Source organism: Enoplosus armatus, chromosome 20 (assembly GCF_043641665.1).
Source record: "Enoplosus armatus isolate fEnoArm2 chromosome 20, fEnoArm2.hap1, whole genome shotgun sequence".
In the NCBI taxonomy this organism is placed as follows: Eukaryota; Metazoa; Chordata; class Actinopteri; order Centrarchiformes; family Enoplosidae; genus Enoplosus; species Enoplosus armatus.
In genome coordinates, this window is record NC_092199.1 from 3908549 (window position 1) to 3926122 (window position 17574).

The 17574-nt window shown below is 41.6% G+C and overlaps 1 protein-coding gene across 1 annotated transcript; it reads left to right on the plus strand.

Moving 5' to 3' along the window:
• Positions 1-1601: 1601 nt before the first annotated feature.
• Positions 1602-16282, plus strand: LOC139302957 (plexin domain-containing protein 1-like). Its single transcript, XM_070926616.1, has 13 exons — positions 1602-1715; positions 8725-8891; positions 11751-11894; positions 12016-12085; positions 13004-13126; positions 13213-13331; positions 13446-13545; positions 14042-14137; positions 14230-14311; positions 14396-14456; positions 14542-14665; positions 15226-15386; positions 15513-16282. The coding sequence occupies exons 1-13, from the start codon at positions 1640-1642 to the stop codon at positions 15636-15638; spliced, it is 1449 nt and encodes a 482-aa protein (XP_070782717.1). The 5' UTR covers positions 1602-1639; the 3' UTR covers positions 15639-16282.
• Positions 16283-17574: the final 1292 nt, after the last annotated feature.

Here is a 17574-nt window from a genome sequence, read left to right on the forward strand (position 1 = left end):
GCCATAAAAAGACCAAAAACAAAAATGAATTCATCCTACACACAAGTAGTATATGTATCCAAATCTTCCTCCTGTGTGCCATAGAGCTCCATTGTTGTCCAAAAAACCGATTACAAATACATAAATAAGTCACACCGTTGCACTGGTCGACATGTTTCTTCATCACCATGAACACACACAATGTAGTTTATTTTGGGTCAATCCCACACACACACACACACCGTCCTGAAGCCAGAAATACTCACTAGAGCGACAAATGAGTATTAATCCGCAGTTGAAAATAGTCCCCAAGGAATGCAAAATTAACTCCTGTTTGAGTAACGTTGAAAACTACACTGACCAGCTGTTTTAGGAAATGATATCACTATACAGTTCAGTGATTCACTCTACATGAAATAAATCCTTCTGTGCTCACCTGTGTCCAGCTGTGTTGGGATCCTACTCCATACTCTCTGGTCAGTCTCTGTCTCTGAAGTTTAATGAATGTATTATAGTACAGACGAAGCAGACTCATCCGAGGCTGCACAGGGTCTGCTTGATAACCCCCCTGTCACTAGCCTAGATACACCCCCACCCCCAGACTGCCATGAGGACAAGGTCATGAAGAGGGGCGTGCATGACTCTGTCTAGCTATCTTGTCTTCTTCTCAAACAACAAAACTTAGTCAAGCGTCACTTCTAAAGTGTCACTTCTAAACATGAAAATGATACATGAACAAATCCTTTCAAATGAGTCATCAAGGTCAGGTTTATACTCCAATTAATTTAATTTGTATGAACAGGAACAACTCTTCAGCATAGATTTGAAAGAAATAGAATTTCATCACACTCCATCTGAGCTCTAAAGAATACTTCCTGACCAGCCAACAACACGACCAACAGCTACTAAAACAATCCTTGCAATGCATCTTTACATTTTCATACCATCCTCAGCTCAGAAAGCAGAAAAACATTCTTAGTAAACCTGTGTTCAAACAAAACACAGGGGAAACTTTTCTCAAAATGTCAACCATTTAACAATATCACATTTGTTTTGGTTTGACTTGCTTCCACATGGGGGAGACATGCTCCTCCCAACTCCAACCCACCTTTTATTGGTTTGAAGGAAAGAAAAAAAATGTAGAAATACATAAATATTTCCTCTTTGTGGACGTCTTACAAACACCCAAAGCTCTGTTGGAGAGTCAAACACAAGGAAAGAGAGAGTGAGACAGACAGACGGACAGAGGGGGGAGTGGAAAAGGAGTTTTCAAGGAGTAGAAAAATAATGAGATTGAAGTAAAGGTAGAGCAAAGAGAAAACTCCTCTCTCTGCAGCACTTCAGCTGTTTGTCAACTCTTTTCTCGGCCATGGATCCGCCACCCCAGAAGTTACTCTGAGGGCCAAACAAGGACGTGAAGCAGAGAAAAGAGCGACAGACAAGAGGAGGGAGAAAAGCAGGAAACGTTGGCTGAGGTGAGGAAAAAAGCAGTTGTGTGGGAGAGCAGAGGCGAAGAGAGAGCGACGAAAGGCGGGGAAGTGGAGGAGTGAGGTGCCCCGTTCTTCCAGTGAAGAGAGAGGGGAAACGGGGAAAAAGAAGAAGAAGAAGAAGAGAGGAGTGATATAAGAGCTGGGGAAGGAGGTAGAAGAGTCGGCTGGACATGGGGCTTTGTGCTGTTCTCCTCATCTGTCTCTTCCAGGCTGAGCTGGGGAGAGTCTGGGCTCAAGAGCACGAAGGTAAGCCCCCGTTTTTCAATGCCAACAGCAAATACACACAGGTGTTGACATGTATTCTAATATTAACACCATTTTGACTGCCTTTCTTCAGAGTGCTGCACAAGACAGCTTCCAAAAATATGAATTCGGGTTAAAAAAGAAATCTGACCTGATTTCTTGCTACCAACTCTGGCAACAGGCAAGCTTGAAAAATGTTTTGGGGCACTTTTTGTGGGTGGATTTTGCATGTGTGTGTGTGTATATATGTACTGTATGGGTGAAGTTAACAGGTCCCTTGACAGACAAAGGAAGCACATGAAAGACTATGTGCAGGTCTGGATTTTCTTAGGATGATATTCCAAAACCTGACCTTAAAAACCTAAACCTTAAAGTGTCTGGTGTTCATTTGCTTGAAAAATACAGATCATGTGATCGGAAATCCAGCATTTTAGTGGATAAGTGTTTGAGGTTAACCAGTAATTTCAATTATGACTGGTGTTTTCATTCCAGCAGGCATTTCATTATAGTAGAAAAAGTCAATGAGAGCAGCAGCTGAGCCTAGAATACTTCAATTTCTTGCTCTTCTATGTTGCTTTATCTCATTTAAAACTGTCCAATCACCCACAATACTGTGTCTTTGTTTGTTCTGTGCATCTCCTGTAAATGTATGCTGTATACTCCTCTTCCTGTGTGTGTGTGTGTGTGTGTGTGTGTGTGCGCGCATGTATGTATTTTTGTTCTCCTCGGAGATACATTATTTTTAGCCAGCCCCCGTTCTTCCGCTGCCGCTCCTCCTCCGACAATCAGTGGTGCTCCAGTTTCTCTGGCCTCTCCTGTGGTACCAGTTCCTCTGATCAGGGGCCTAGCTCTGCAGACGACAACCCGACACACTGTGTAGAGACCAGAGAGACAGACACCCGCCCCCCCCCTAACATAAGACAACTCAAAGTCCGGCAAAATGTCCACGCTCATCTTCACCACTAAAATATGCTGAAACCCAGGATTCAGTTCAAGTTGTCAGCCTCACTCCTGTGCAGCAGGGTTCCTATTTTGGGCCCTTTTCCCACAGCCTGATAAGTTCATCTTAGTGCTTGCTCACACCAGAAAGTGGAACAGCTCTTCCCTAAATAGGTGGAGCTGCGAGCTCTGTGATGTAGTGACTACCTGCGCTCTCAGTCACTTCGATTGAAGGGAAAGTATTTGTACCCTCCACTCCTGTCCACGACTGACTGCAGACCAGGCCACATCTCTTTTGCAGAGCAGTTAATACTCCTGTAGGGTTACATAAAAGTGGTTGCATGGCTGTCCTCGTTCTCTGAAAGGTCAGCCCTGTCAAGACCATCTGCAGTTAAGCAACAGCACAAATTTTAGTGTCAAATTTCACCAAACTACACAAAAGTTCCATGCAGATTTACGTCACCTGCAAATCCACTGATTGCAGCAATTGATATTTCTTGATTTTGGATGAAAATGTAGCCGTTATAAATGCTACTATGATCAGGGCCTTACATGTGTCTGTTGCATGTAGGATATCACATTGTGAATTAAAATCCATCTGTGGAAATACCTGTTTAGTGTATCATTTATATGCAAACACAGGTTGGGCTGGCAGTTTATAAAAAGGGTTTAGAGCCACGCTAGCAGCTCTGTGAGGCTAAATGCTAACGTCAGCATGCTAACACGTGCAACATGACAATGCTAACATGGTATGTTTAGCAGGTATATTGTTGATGTTCACCATCTTAGTTTCGCATGTTAGCATGCTAAAATTTGCCATTAGCAGTGAACACAAAGTACAGGTGAGGCTTTGCAGGTATTTGGTCATAGACCAAAATACTGGACAAATTAAACATTTGACCTGATGATGGCGCTAAATGAAAGTTAGGGGATCAAAGGGGAACATGAATGTCTGAACCAAAAGTCATGGCAATCCATCCAATTAGTTGTTGAGACATTTCACTCAAAACCACATGTTAACTATAAACTATGTGAACTATAAAGGAAAAGTCGAGTGTAGACAGCAAAGATTAAAAGTTTGTGTGCAGCTATTAATTCCAATACAATTCAATGTCCCCGCTGTCCTCGCGGATTTAACAAGGAGATGCTAACAGCTGTCAAGATTATTAAGAACAGAGAAGCTACATTTGGGAGTAACATGAAGACAGCTTGATTCACACTGATGGATTTTGGCTTCAGTCTGATGCAGATATTAATAGGTTTCAAACCGAATGGCATCTACACAAGACACCTCTGATCTAAATCTGACACGCCGCACTGATCAATAGACTGCATGGGCCTGAGGTTGCAGACGAATGACCTAAATAAGCTAAAAATGCTATAACACCAATATTTTCTCTTAAACTTTTTCTAGGTTGACACCAGGAGAAGATCTTCAGAGAGTATTTTAGCCAAGGGGAATATAAGTAACTCTGCAGTCCAACTTGTACTTCCTGCAGTACAATAACATACAACAAAGACCACAAATAGCCGAAGAAGCTCATCATGTAAATGTAGCTTATCAAACCTCACACCTGTTAATCTGACAGATGTGAGATGATAAGTATGTGATATGTCCACTTCTGTAAAGGGACACAGATTAACCAGGAGCGACTGTACATTCCTTACTGTAAAATAATGTGAAAACTATATGAACTACAACTGGCCATCGCCATCTGCAAACTAGAACTACATGTCAGCTGCACTTAAGATGGAAAAAAAGTTTCAAATTGTAACAAAAGACAACTCAATGACAGTAAATCAAACATTTTCTAAACTCAGAGTCCATATTTATCTAAACGCCACATTTTTCCTTTTCTTTTTGGGTCCTTATCAGTCCAGCTGCCAGTGTTTGTGATTGTGTGTTATGGTTACTGCTGTTCCTCTGAGTTAAGGTGCCAAATAGCTTCCTCCCACGCCATAAGCTCCAGGCTGGTTTTAACACAGATCGCCCTTTTAAAATCCAACCACAATAAAACCACTGTGCTAAACAGCAATGACACACATAGCAGTGACCTCGCGTTGTGATTACTGTTCCACTAATGATTCGTTTGCCAGAAGACTGCAGGTGCTTTGCTAATCCCCGTCCTGACGCTAACCCTGTGTCTCATCTCCAACAGCACACAGCTACAGACTTTGTTTGTATCTTGCGACTTAATCATGACTCCTCTGCTGTGTTTGGATGGTGTTTAATGGCTCACTCTCTTCGGCGTATCTGTCTCTGGAGCAAAGATGTTGGCCTTTTATTCTCTTTTGTTGAGCCTGCAGATAATTCTCTTTTCCTTTCCACAACCAAGTACATGCCTTTGTGCCCTCAATGTCTCCTCACTTCGACTTCAACTTCAAAGTGTTGTGCATTTACCCAGAAAAAGGAAATTTATTTTTCATCCCTGGACATCCTCCAGCTGAACAGACTGAAAGAGCATTTAGCTTTTGTCTCAGTTAAGGAACGTGGCTTTGGTTTTTGTCTAGAAAGTCTTCAGTTGCTGTACAGCCTTATAAAGCTGCTTTCAAATGGCACAACTGATTAATGAAATTATAGATAATAAATAGTTTAAATTCCGCTTAAGATGTAAAAACAAGTAATGAGAGTAGTTCATTACAAGTACGTCACAAAGCTACTGTACGTTTCTGGAAAAAGACAAAAGGTGCAAGAGATCAGGGGAATGTGAAACAGGCGCGTGGGAGACGACACTGGGATGAATGAACACAATACAATGTGTATATAACACATTGTATTGTGTTCACAATGATGTGTCCTAGTTCGATGTGACTCCCAACACCCACTAGATTTGTAAGGTGGTTACTGCAATGCAGACACATCTGAGGCAGCAGATACAGTGAGCACCTTTTGCCACCGTCTCAAAACAGCTGGGGTATGTTTGTTAATCATTCAAAATAAGCCTGTAGGAGTCAATACACCTGGCACTGCAAGACATATTGGATTAAACAGCAGGAAATCTGACATTCGGCGGAAGCACAAATAGATATTGACACCATTAAAAAACAGTTAACAGGAATATTCTAAATTTAGAGGACTGTCAGAATCATTTCCATGCATTTTGTTGTAATAGAGGGGGCATCGGAGTGCATATTTACAGTTGAACCTGCTATTCGCCGGCAGATTTGTCACATCCATCACTTTTTTTGATTTGGGGTTTTTTCGGGACCCGTTTCAAATTCACCAGGATGTTTTTCTGCTCCAGTTTGCACATTCCCAGTGCAGGCTCCACATACACATGTGTCTGCCAGACCTGATACAACTGAGGTCAGCTTAACTCAAGTCCTCATGCAAAGCCCAACCCACTCTTGAACTCTTTTTAGCCCTTTTTGTTTGTTGTTGGAAGTTCATCCAGGCCCACATGCAGACAGTTAGACAAGGTTAGCGATGTTCCAGGAAAGCTCAACACTTACGGAGGTTTATAAAGCAACATCTGATAGCGACCTAAAAAGGCTGCAGAAAGATGTATGCACAATCATGTACAGGACGACTAATACATAGTCTCCGAGCTGCCACTTCCCGTCTTCCCCCTCCTCCTAAAAGCTCTTCCTCATCTCTTCCCCATGCTGTCTGACGCCTCCTCAGCTGCTTAGTGATGATGATGAGTGCTGCCAATCTGACCCAATTAGGAGCCTCTTGTTCTGAAGCCGTGGAAATAGCTTCCACTGCGTCGTAATCAAACAAGATTCCTCATTAGAGCCGTCTCCCCTGTGATAACCTCTCTATGTTTCTTTCTCTTGTCCCATTTTGTTTCTTAAATCTCTTTGCTATTGTATTTTACTTCTCTAACAATAGAACGTCCACTCCACTCAATCCTTATGCAACACAATCTTACAGCATGAGGGGCAGGAAGTCACTGCACCCAGCCAAGAAATAGACCCACACATAACCCCCTGTAAAAACACAACTTTTTACATATAAATCTTTGTCCTGATTAAACAAACAAGATGTAATGTGTTAATCAGTGAGCTTTAGAGGTGCTGGTTACCAGAGCCAGGCTAGCTGTTTCCTTGTTTCCAGTCTTTGAGCTAAGCTAAGCTAAGCTAACCGACTGCTGGCTGTAGCTTCATATTTACCATACAAACATGACAGTGATATCGACCTTCTCATCCAATTCTCTGCAAGAAAGCAAATTAGCATATTTCCTAAAATGCTGCACTATTCCGTTAATGGTCAACAACTAATGTATCGTCTGCTGTATCTAACAAACAGCAAACAAAATAGAGTCCAAAGGTCGTGGCAATATTTAGATGCCATTTCATATATTTCTGTTTTAACACAGAGGAAAAACATGTTCTTTAAAAAACCTTGAAAATATGCAGACATCAAAACATTACACCCATATGTGATTGTTAAACATCTTATTCCATTCCTGCTGCTATAAACAGCCTCCACTCTTCTGGTTTCAGTCTTTCCACCAGATTTTGGAGCCTGGCTGCAGGGCTTTGCTCCTATTCAGCCACAAGAGCATTAGCGAGGTAGGCCACTGATTCTGGGTGATAAGGTCTGGGTCACAGTCTGCGTTCCAGTTCATCCCAAAGGTGTTGGATAGGGTCGAGGTCAGGGCTTAATGCAGGCCAGTCAAGTTCTTCCACACCAAACTGGGAAAACCATTTCTTTATGGAGCTGGCTTCGTGTACAGGGGCATTGTGATGTTAAAACAGGAAAGGAACAAACACAAACAGTTGCCACAAAGCTGGAAGCAAACTATTGTCTGAATTATCATTGAATGCTGCAGCATTAACAGTTTAATTGCAACCCAAACCAAGAAAACCAGCTCCAGACCAAAACTGCAAAAAACTATGTGGACAGGATCCAGGGTGTCTACAGACTTTTGATCATTGGCTGTAAACACAATTTAAAAAGAAAGAGGCTGAGGGGGGGGGGGGGTCTGAACCTCAGGCTGGCTCTTGTCTTTCCCTCTCTCAAGATGATCATAACATGCTGTTACTTAATTGCTCAGCTCAGTGAACTAACAGCTCATATAAAATCTAGACTGTAAACTGGATATAATCCCTCAACTTGTTCTTCAGTAGGAAAACATCGTGCTGAACGATCAGTTCTGCCGATCTCGCAACACCGTCGTCCGAATATGTGCACAGGACAGTCATGGATCAGTTTACTGGCGGAAAAAAAAAGAAAAGAAATACATTCCTCAAGAAAAGTTATTGTGAAAAAATATAAACATCCATCTGTGAGCTGTTGAGCAGATGACAAGAAACCCACACGAATGTAGGTGGTCAGCAGAGACTTGAATACACACACACACACACACACACACACACACACACACACACACACACACACACACACACAGACGTGGCTGCACATGCATTGTGTGCATACAAAGGAATACTTGGCCAATAAAGAACGCTGGCACCAAATGAAGGTTGTTTCATGCTTCACAATTAGTTAATAACCACATTCGGTCCAGCCAAAACACACATTCCACATTCTTAGTTTAAAATGCAGAATTTAAAAAGAAATCATGGCACTATATCTGCATGGCAGATGTAAAGAAAATGCACTCACACGTCATTTTTTGGGGGGTTTTGTGAGTTGTGGGTTTGTGTGAAGTTATTGCTCCGACACTTCTAAACACGGATTTAATTTTCTGTTGACATGTCTGCCTATTAATGATCCAAATTATGGTAACCAAATAAAAAGCAGATGTGACCACAGGGTTTGAAAGCAAAACTGTTTCAAGTGTGTTTAAAGAACACGTTTTACCAGATAATTTTAGAGCACATTTTGAAATCAAGGACAGAATTCAATGATCGTGTTTTTCTCTGGAATCTAGGATTTGGTGCTTTACTTGTAGATGAACTGACAGTTTGCATCCGTTTGATGGCCAAGAACAGGTGAATAATTACTACAGCATGAAGAAAACATGGCGAGAAATAAAAAACATCTTGATCCTGCAGAGTTCAAGAGACATCTGTTGGTTCATGGATTAAATCCTCCTGTCTCTGCATGCAAGGCCCACATGTGTGTCAACTTTGTTCACTTACAATAATGCCTGTCTTGTCCTAGATGCACTGAGTGGGACTCCTCTGTGGATAGATGGGGATCTGTCTGGTTTTCACAGAACCAGGAGGGACCAGCAGACCCCACACAAACACAGAGACGCCCGCAGCGCTCAGGCTGAAGGAGGAGGACTCAATATCAGTACCCTGCCTGACAACATGACCCGCGTAGTGGTAAGATCCAAACAATTCAAGTTACTGTTGCTACACCTTTCGAGTTCTCCATTCTAGCACAGCACATATGCAGTTTACCTTGATGACGGAGGCAGGATTAACACTCAAAATGGGCCCTTGTTTTCAGACCACCGTAGACAAAAGGAGCTTCTCATTTCTAGCTGACGACTGTAGATGTTGCTTAGTGAAATGATTTTATCTGCTGGAGCTTGTTAGCTAATTAACTCAGTGAGTTGGTTGAAACTCCATCTCCAGCTAAGGCAAAAACAAAAATCCTGTAAACATCCTCTTGAAGACTACATACATGATCTCATGGCTCAGACTGAGGCTAAAGCTGGTAAAAAAAGTTAGAATCCTCACCTGCTGCTCCATGTAGAAGACATGGAAACAAAGCAGCAGTGCTTGTATTTTATGGCAGCTTTTTGTATGCTTCACTTGTACAAGAGGAAAGGCCTTGAGGATGTGTTTGGGTAACAAGAGTCTAAACTTCTTCAACCCAACTGAAGAGATGCTAACGTTAGCCTAAACTTAGCCCCGTTCTTGTCCTCTGCACGAGAGTCCTGGATGGAGTAGCCATGTTTGGGACTGTGTCGTCCACTGCCAGACAGTCCAGGATGGCTCCATAGAAAAGCTCAGGGTAGCTGCCGTGTGCTGCTCTTTAAGACAGTCCCACACAGGGCTAGACTGAACTCTGATATAGTGCCATCCAGAAGAATGGGGAGGGCATCATCCTACATAGATGGCAAGCTACCTAGCCACATCCATGAAAAATAGCGACAGAAAAATTTCCACAAAAATGGTGAGGCGGTTGTCAGCTGACTTACAGAAATGAGGAACCTTAAAATGGCATATTTCTTCGATCTTCATGAAAAGCATCTTGTTAACTGCTCCTTGTGCCTGCTGTTGTATCTTTTGCATGACAGATATGCCACTCGTTCCAGATTATTTCCAACAAAATAGCCAGAAAGAAATCTGCAAACATGAACACGTCAGGTGGAATGACTGAAGCAAAACTAATACTTACTATCAAGTTTAACCCAAAGCAAAACAGGGAGTTATTTGCCTGCATTGTAGAAGCTTTGACCCGACTATGGATATGTCATTGTAGTGATATTGTGCTGAAAGGTCAATCGGGGGAAATGATCTTTACTCTCTGCAAATCCAGAGAAGCTCTGAGTCGGGGTTGTTGTTATTAGATTTCTGTCAGGTGGACTCGTTCTGTGCCATTTTCCATTCATTGACTTTTACATTCGTGCGCGTGTTTGTTTGAGTGTCTATGACGAGGTTTTATTTTTATTTCTTATGTCCCCAGACTCTTCTTTCACTTGAGTCAGCCTCAGTAAAATTCAACCCAAATAAATTGTGTTGTACTTTTTTTCCCCCCCTTTCCCTATAATTCAAATTGAAAACAGACGAGAGCCTCGACCTGCCAACTTACAGTGTTTGTTTAAGCGTGGCTGTGCGCGAGTGTGGCGCGGGTTCATGTGTGTGCGCTTGTGAATGACTCACTTGGACAAGATCACACGTAGCCCTGTTGTACTGCTGCTGTTGCCTTTTTTGTAGGGGTCTGATCCCAGTTTCCAAGGCCCTCATCCCCTTGTCCAGAGGGAATCTTTTCAACAAATCAGTCAGCTGTGAGGGGAAAGTATATGATTGTTCCTTTCTCCACACCTAGAAACCCCCCCCCCCTCCCTCTAGAAAACACTGGCTGGTGTCAGGCAGTGGAGATGGGAGAAAAAAGTGGGTCACTTGCTGTATATGGAGCAGCCAGAGAGGCAGCGAGAGCTCTGCATTTAACTGCTCCACTTTCTGAGCCCACACTAAACCCCAGAACCATTGCTCTCTGTCACCTTGAACCGTGGCATACATTAATAATGCCATCAAGAATGGAGATCTGTGCCCTCATTGTCAACGCACAATGTGTAAACAGCTCCCCCAAGTGGAACTGTAAGCACAGAAATAGAAGAGATAAATCCCAGATGTGTAGTGCGGTGGTTCCCAGCTAACCTCTTCACACAAAGCTCCTATAATCCCCTTTGATGGACTGTATGTCTTTGATTTGTGACTTTCCCTTCTCAGATTGTCTGAATATGTTTCACAAGAAAAAAGAAAAAAGTAGAGAAAAGTACATGATTTGGTGAAACTTACGACTCCTTAGATTCATCCTGGGACTTCTCGTGGGGTGTCGACCCCCCAGGTTGGGAACCACTGTCCTAGTGTTGCAGCAACCCTGATCAGGGACACGTAGCTGAAAAAAAAAAGTAAACAAATAAACAAAGTATTATTAATGTAAAATCAATGGATTTCAGGCTGATACAAACAGAAATATGCAGAGGTTTGTGTAGGAAAGAGACCCATCTATTAGGCTAAACCACTACTAGAGGGTATACATACTTTGGGAGACTATCAAGGATGAATTATATCCTTCTTTTGATGAGATGTGCATTAAATAAATAATTTGTACACTATAAACTTGTATAATAAACACTGTGGAGAACATAAATGTTTACATCAAAAATCGTGTCGAATCGTCAGCCAAAGATTCCCTTGAGAAAGACGCATCATGTTGTATCTTTATAAGTTGACTTTTGTCCAACTGACTGCAACTGTGAACGAGTTGTGATAATGCTTTGAACAAATCTTCTGTATATTCTTTAATACTGTGCAGGCCACCAATACAGTACAGGGTTTAATTTCTAGAAAATAATCACAATGTTTATTGGAAATTACATTTCCTCACATCATCCAGCCCTAACTGACACCTCCAATAACTTGATAATTGTATGGTGATATCATTTATACCTCACCATGAATGTCTTATGAAAACTTCTTTCCTAATGTTTGCCCTCTTACTCTCAGGAGGACTCCCAGAGGTACTACAGATGGCAGAGTTTTGGTCCAACAGACAGACGGACTCAAGACTTGTGGGTAGATCTGAACTCTCTGCACAAGAGCCAAGTCCAAATCCACGGCATACTGTCCAATGCACACCGACAGGCAGCGGTGAGATGGGCACACGCGCACACACACACACACACACACACACACACACATACACACACACACACACACACACAGTCTGATTGAACACCCAGCCATATCTGATATTTTGTCTTTTCCACAGAGGGTGGCGCTTTCTTTTGATTTCCCTTTTTATGGACACTACTTGAGACAAATTATCGTAGCAACTGGTGGTGAGTTTCACTTTACTTTACTTGATATCATAGCAACACTCATCGACTTTGCTCTTCCAATCAGGAGATCAAACGTCTACCAGTGTGCTGAAGGAGACTCTGTCCTACCCTGGGGAAATACCCAGGCATACCAGGCTATAATAAATCTGGTTAATTGTAAATGCCTTCTTCTTTTTTTTTTATGATTTTAATTGCTTAAAGATGTCCTACATTTTTAACCCAAAGGAGAGAGAGTTGTTTGTTGTTGCTTCAGTTCCACAAAAAGGTTATGCTAATGAATGTGAAGGGGACGGAAATGAAAAACTGATATTTGTTTGCACAAAATTTGTTCGATTTTGTTTTGTTCACATTTGTCTTTTGAATCACGTCGTGGTGTTTGTAACATGACAAAGTACTAGACACTACACCGCTATTGTTTGAGCTGATGTGTTGAATGGCTGCATGGAGCATTATGGCTGTCATACGAGCAAAATAAGACGCTCCAGTCACATGAAGAGGTTCATGAATGTTAAAACCAGATGAACCCACAGACACTGATTTGCAGCTTTTATTATTACTACAACAAAATGGAATTGAGTCACTCGATAACAAGTGGTCATATATGGGGGGAAGTAGTATTTTTACTGTCCTCCGGGCAGCCAGTGGTTTCAGTTATTTCCATATAGCATGAAAATCACCCATCAGACTCAAATGTGCTACAGACAGATCATCCCTCACAAGGCACAAGACACCTGTATTAATTTCTGTCAAACTTTTCATTATTGTTGTGTGGTGGTGCAGTTGTAATGTAACTAACAAACAAGATTACGAATCTATGGCAGCTTTAACTACTTGACAGATTTCAATACTCCGAGAAAGTACTCAGGTTTTAAATACATACATTCAAATATCATCTGTACCTGCCTCCCACCTCCCCAGGGTTCATCTTCATGGGGGAGATCACTCATCGAATGCTGACTGCCACACAGTACGTTGCTCCCCTCATGGCCAACTTTGACCCCAGCTTCTCCCAAAACTCAACAGTGAGGTACTCAGACAACGGTAAGCGGGAGCTCCTCAGTGAAGTCGGTAAATGTTTGGGAGCTCCTGGTTTTCTTTGAACGGCCTCTGTTTCCTGCTCTGCTCAGGTAATCTATTTGTGGTGCAGTGGGACAAAGTGCGGCTAAAGGACAGAGAGGCTGAAGGACCTTTTACTTTCCAGGCAGCCCTCCACAGAAATGGAACCATTGTTTTTAACTACAGAGATGTAAGTTATGGATTTCAACTAAACTGTTTTCTGCATTCTACAGTTAATGAATGTATTTTTCATGTACATGTCATGTTTAGCCATGTTAAAACAAACACTGCTGTTATTTTTCAGATCCCTGTGCCTGTGGAGAAAATTAATTCCACCGAGCATCCAGTGAAAGTGGGACTTTCTGATGCTTTCATGGCATTCCTCCCCTCCTTACAGGTCTCAGGTCAGTTCTCTAAACAAATTTGTATCGCTGTGACAGTGAGAAAAAACAAATCTTGTTTCTCGATATTTATTCATATTTTTCATGTTATTATGAGATATAAACCTCAGGTGCTCACTAATCTAATTTTCTCACTGGTTTGAAGTGGACAGACTCAAAATGTCACAAATTTCAATCAGACTATTTTAATCAAATCTGACAGTCGTGGGCTCAAACCACCCATACAGTCCAGATGAAGCAGAGTTTGTGAATGTTAAACTCTAAATTCCTGCACCTTAACTCTCATTGTGGCTCATTATAGTCATAAATATTTAATGTCCAAGACTGAACATGAGTGACTGAACTGAGTGTAGAACACCAACGGACAGTGTATTTAAAGGATTTGTATCCCTGCAGCTTTCTGTGTCTCTCCAGTTGATCAATGAGAAAGTGATGCTACTTAATGATGCAAAATAACTACAATACATTTTTGATGGTATTTTGATATTTTGTCTTGAAGATGCGAAGCACCGTACCATCTATGAGTATCATCGCGTTGAGATTGAAACAATAAAGATTGTTAGCGGATCTGCTTTTGAGTTCACACCTCTGCCCAGTAAGTGTCCGTACAAACTGACCTTTATACGACGGCCTAGCCTCATTATTCATCTCTCTAACTCCTGAACACTGTGTATCTGATTCCTCCAGCTTGCCTTCAACACACATCCTGCGATCTCTGCCTAACATCCAACTTAACAACTGGCTGTGGCTGGTGCCACACACTTCAACGGTAGGATGAAATTCTGACCGGTTTATCTAGTAATGAAGCCGTAGAGAGCCTGGCTCTTTTCATTTTGTCCTCACTGAGTTTCAGATGCTCTGACGGGATCGACCGGCATAGACAAGAGTGGTTAGATTATAACTGCCCTGAAGAGGTGAGATACATTTCCCATTCATACAGCAGAGAAATGAGCAGCTGTTTCATTCATTCTTGAGTCATTCCTGTGGGCATTCACTCAGGCAAAAGGCACATGTGAGGACTACAACCCAGTACTACCTGAGGGATCCATGAGCTCCTTCAACCACTCTTCCCCAGGTCCAACCCCTTCTTCAGCAGTGCCCGAAGACCAGCCTGTCACTAGAGGTACGTTTCTCTGAGGCCAGAATCTAGGGGGGAAACAGATAGTGAGGTATGAGTTTATAGACAAACATCCTGGTTCAACTTTGACCTTTCATACTTGCAGTGGTTGTGCACACACAGTTTTTCTGTGCAAGGAGGGAATTTTCAGTTTTACCTCCAAATAAAGCAGTTTAGATAATTTGCCTCCACTGTTGGAAGGTTTCCAACCTGTGCTGCTTTTGTGTGGTTTGTCACTCATGTTTGTCCCCTTTCTTTTGTTCTGTTTTTCTCTTGGATGAATTATGCTGGGTGTAAAGTGCTGCATAAATAAAGCTGAGCTGAGTTGAGATAATGTTTTCCTGAGCATGTATGGAAGCATATAGCAATATGCTGTATACTATAATACATTAACATTAGTTGGCACATAAAAATGCCTTGCTCAAGGACCATCCTAGTATCCCAGCAAGTCAGACCATACATATATCTCAGTCTGTTGCCCTAAGGTTAAAGTCACCTCCTTAGCTAGCCACTTCTACATGCAGTACTGTTTTAACAAAAATCCTTTACGTTTTCCTTCTGTTCAGATCTACAGACAGGTCCTCCAAACCATAAGGGGATATCAGAGAACACAGCAATCATAGCAGGTGTAGTGGCTGCGCTAGTTCTGCTTGTAGCTCTGACCTTACTGGCTGTCTACTACATCAACACACACCCCACAGTTGCTCCACCATTCTACCTCATGCAGGTGAGAAAAACAAATTCATACATTATGCAGAGTGAACAGTTTATTTATCTGTGTAAAGATATCCCACATGCACACTCATGTTTGTCTGCTGCCTGGCCTTTAGCAACTACTGTCTGTTGTTCGTAGCGACGCACCAATAACTACTGGCCCTCCATGAAGTTCCGCAACCAGGGCTGCCACTCCAGTTACGCTGAGGTGGAGCTTGGGGGTCATGAAAAGGAAGGTTTCATTGAAGCTGAGCAGTGCTGCTAAGGGTCCTGGACTTGCAGGACTCAGTCAGAAGAAGAAAGGACACCATCTTGAGGACTGCATAGGTATTACAAGGGGTTGAATATGGACGATCAGGCCGGCCATCGACACAGGAGGTCCCTACTCCAACCTTGGCGGCTGGACAGTGTTTACTGTAACTGCTCTTGTAGCTCTTGCCAGCTTTCACTGTGTCTTTTGCTCTTTGCCATCACACAGGGGATTAGCCATATTATCCAAGGGTTGGAGAGTCTGACAGGAAGCCAACTGTACGGAATTGATGCAAACGTGTAACTGTACGAAATAAATGCAAGGGGATGTCAGGGAATGAATCAAACTAGCCTTCATACTGCAAACCAATGTACAGCTCCATTTAACTATGTGTTTTTGTTGTCATTCTGTTCATGGAGTTATTTTTGTTTCATTAAAAACTTCCACGCGACCAATGATTGGTTCATAAAATGTTATATCTCTGTGGACTTCACTATAACAGATATTTAGCTATATAACTGATAGTGATTATAATGATCCTCTTGAACTTCTCTGGAGAAATATTGTTTGGATGAATTTTAGAGACATCAAGTTATGAGAGTTTTCTCTGAACCTTTCTGTTTAAATGTCTTCTAATAAAAGATGGTGGTGAGTGTTGATATTAATCTCGTGCTTGGTGAAGAGTTGAAAACAAATGGTGCAGACTATCTGGGCCTCTATTTAGACCAGGCATGTCAATTACTGAGAAAAATGACTATGTGGAAAAGATGCTGGTCACTGTCAGGTGAGTGCCATCAGGTAACAAACTGTTACATCTAAATGCTGAAATGTAATTTTGACAATTGAGTGAATGAGCTCATTCATTAAAAAAACTTGTAGGAAAGCTGCACTACCAAACTAATCTACATGCTCACATGCACATTACTGCATCTAATTAATATTTAGATCAAATGTCCAAGCACAAGTGAGGTAATGATGACTAAAGATATTGCATGTAAACGAATTATCCTAACCCTGAATGGTATGCATTATAATATCTTGTTTGTTTTTCTTATTTCTACCTAAAACAAGTAATTTCATAATAAATATTTATTTTAAGGGGAAATTTTGGTCCTTTCTCTTGAAGCTAAACTGAGCCATCGTGGTCAAAGATTTTAAAAAAATATATACAGTATATATTTTCTTGTTAGCAAGACAATATTATAACTGTTGACCATTCACCCACTACTAAAGTGATTTGTGGAAATGGAGTTGTTGGTAAGTTCCAGCGTAAATGGTTCAAAACCCTTTGAGTGTGTGTGTGTGTGTGTGTGTGTGTGTGTGTGTGGTTTCTGAATGACGTAATAATAAAACAAAGAAAGATAAACATAATAGAAAACAGAACCAATCATTATTAGGGATTAATGACAATATATAGCCCTGCCACGTGATGGAGCCATAAGACTACAAAATGTCAACAACCCCCACATCGATCCTATTGACAGATTTATCCCAAATATTAAAAATCAAAATCAACAAGTTAGCTAGAAACTCCAGCTAGCTATGTAACAAGCAAAGACCGTAGTTTTTGTTTAGCGTTAAAACAGAGATTGATGTTACAACTCAGATAAATTAAGGCATGTTGACTGCTTGTAACTAATTACTGATTAACCTTCCACAATTAATAATATTACGGGCTTTCCAAATGACTAATGATGAACATAAGCTTCTGCACAGGTGAGAAGCTAGCTAGCACTGATGTCAGTTCCTGTAGCTAATTGGTCCTAAATAGCATGACCAATGCTATGCTAACAGCCCACAAAAAGAGTCCTATTATCTTAGCAAATGACGAACTAAAAAGTAATTATGTCAATATATGACTTACAGTTCGATGTACGCACATTAAAGCATAGGTAGTTTTAATAATACCTGTATAGGGATCTTAATTTGCCAACTTTTCAGCAGACTGCAA

Bases quoted from the DNA above. Each gene is read 5' to 3' on its own strand.
- LOC139302957 (XM_070926616.1), top strand. From the start codon at position 1,640: ATGGGGCTTTGTGCTGTTCTCCTCATCTGTCTCTTCCAGGCTGAGCTG. The intron at 8,892-11,750 runs GTAAGATCCAAA...TCTTACTCTCAG, and splicing joins ACAACATGACCCGCGTAGTG to GAGGACTCCCAGAGGTACTA. The intron at 13,546-14,041 runs GTCAGTTCTCTA...TTTGTCTTGAAG, and splicing joins CCCCTCCTTACAGGTCTCAG to ATGCGAAGCACCGTACCATC.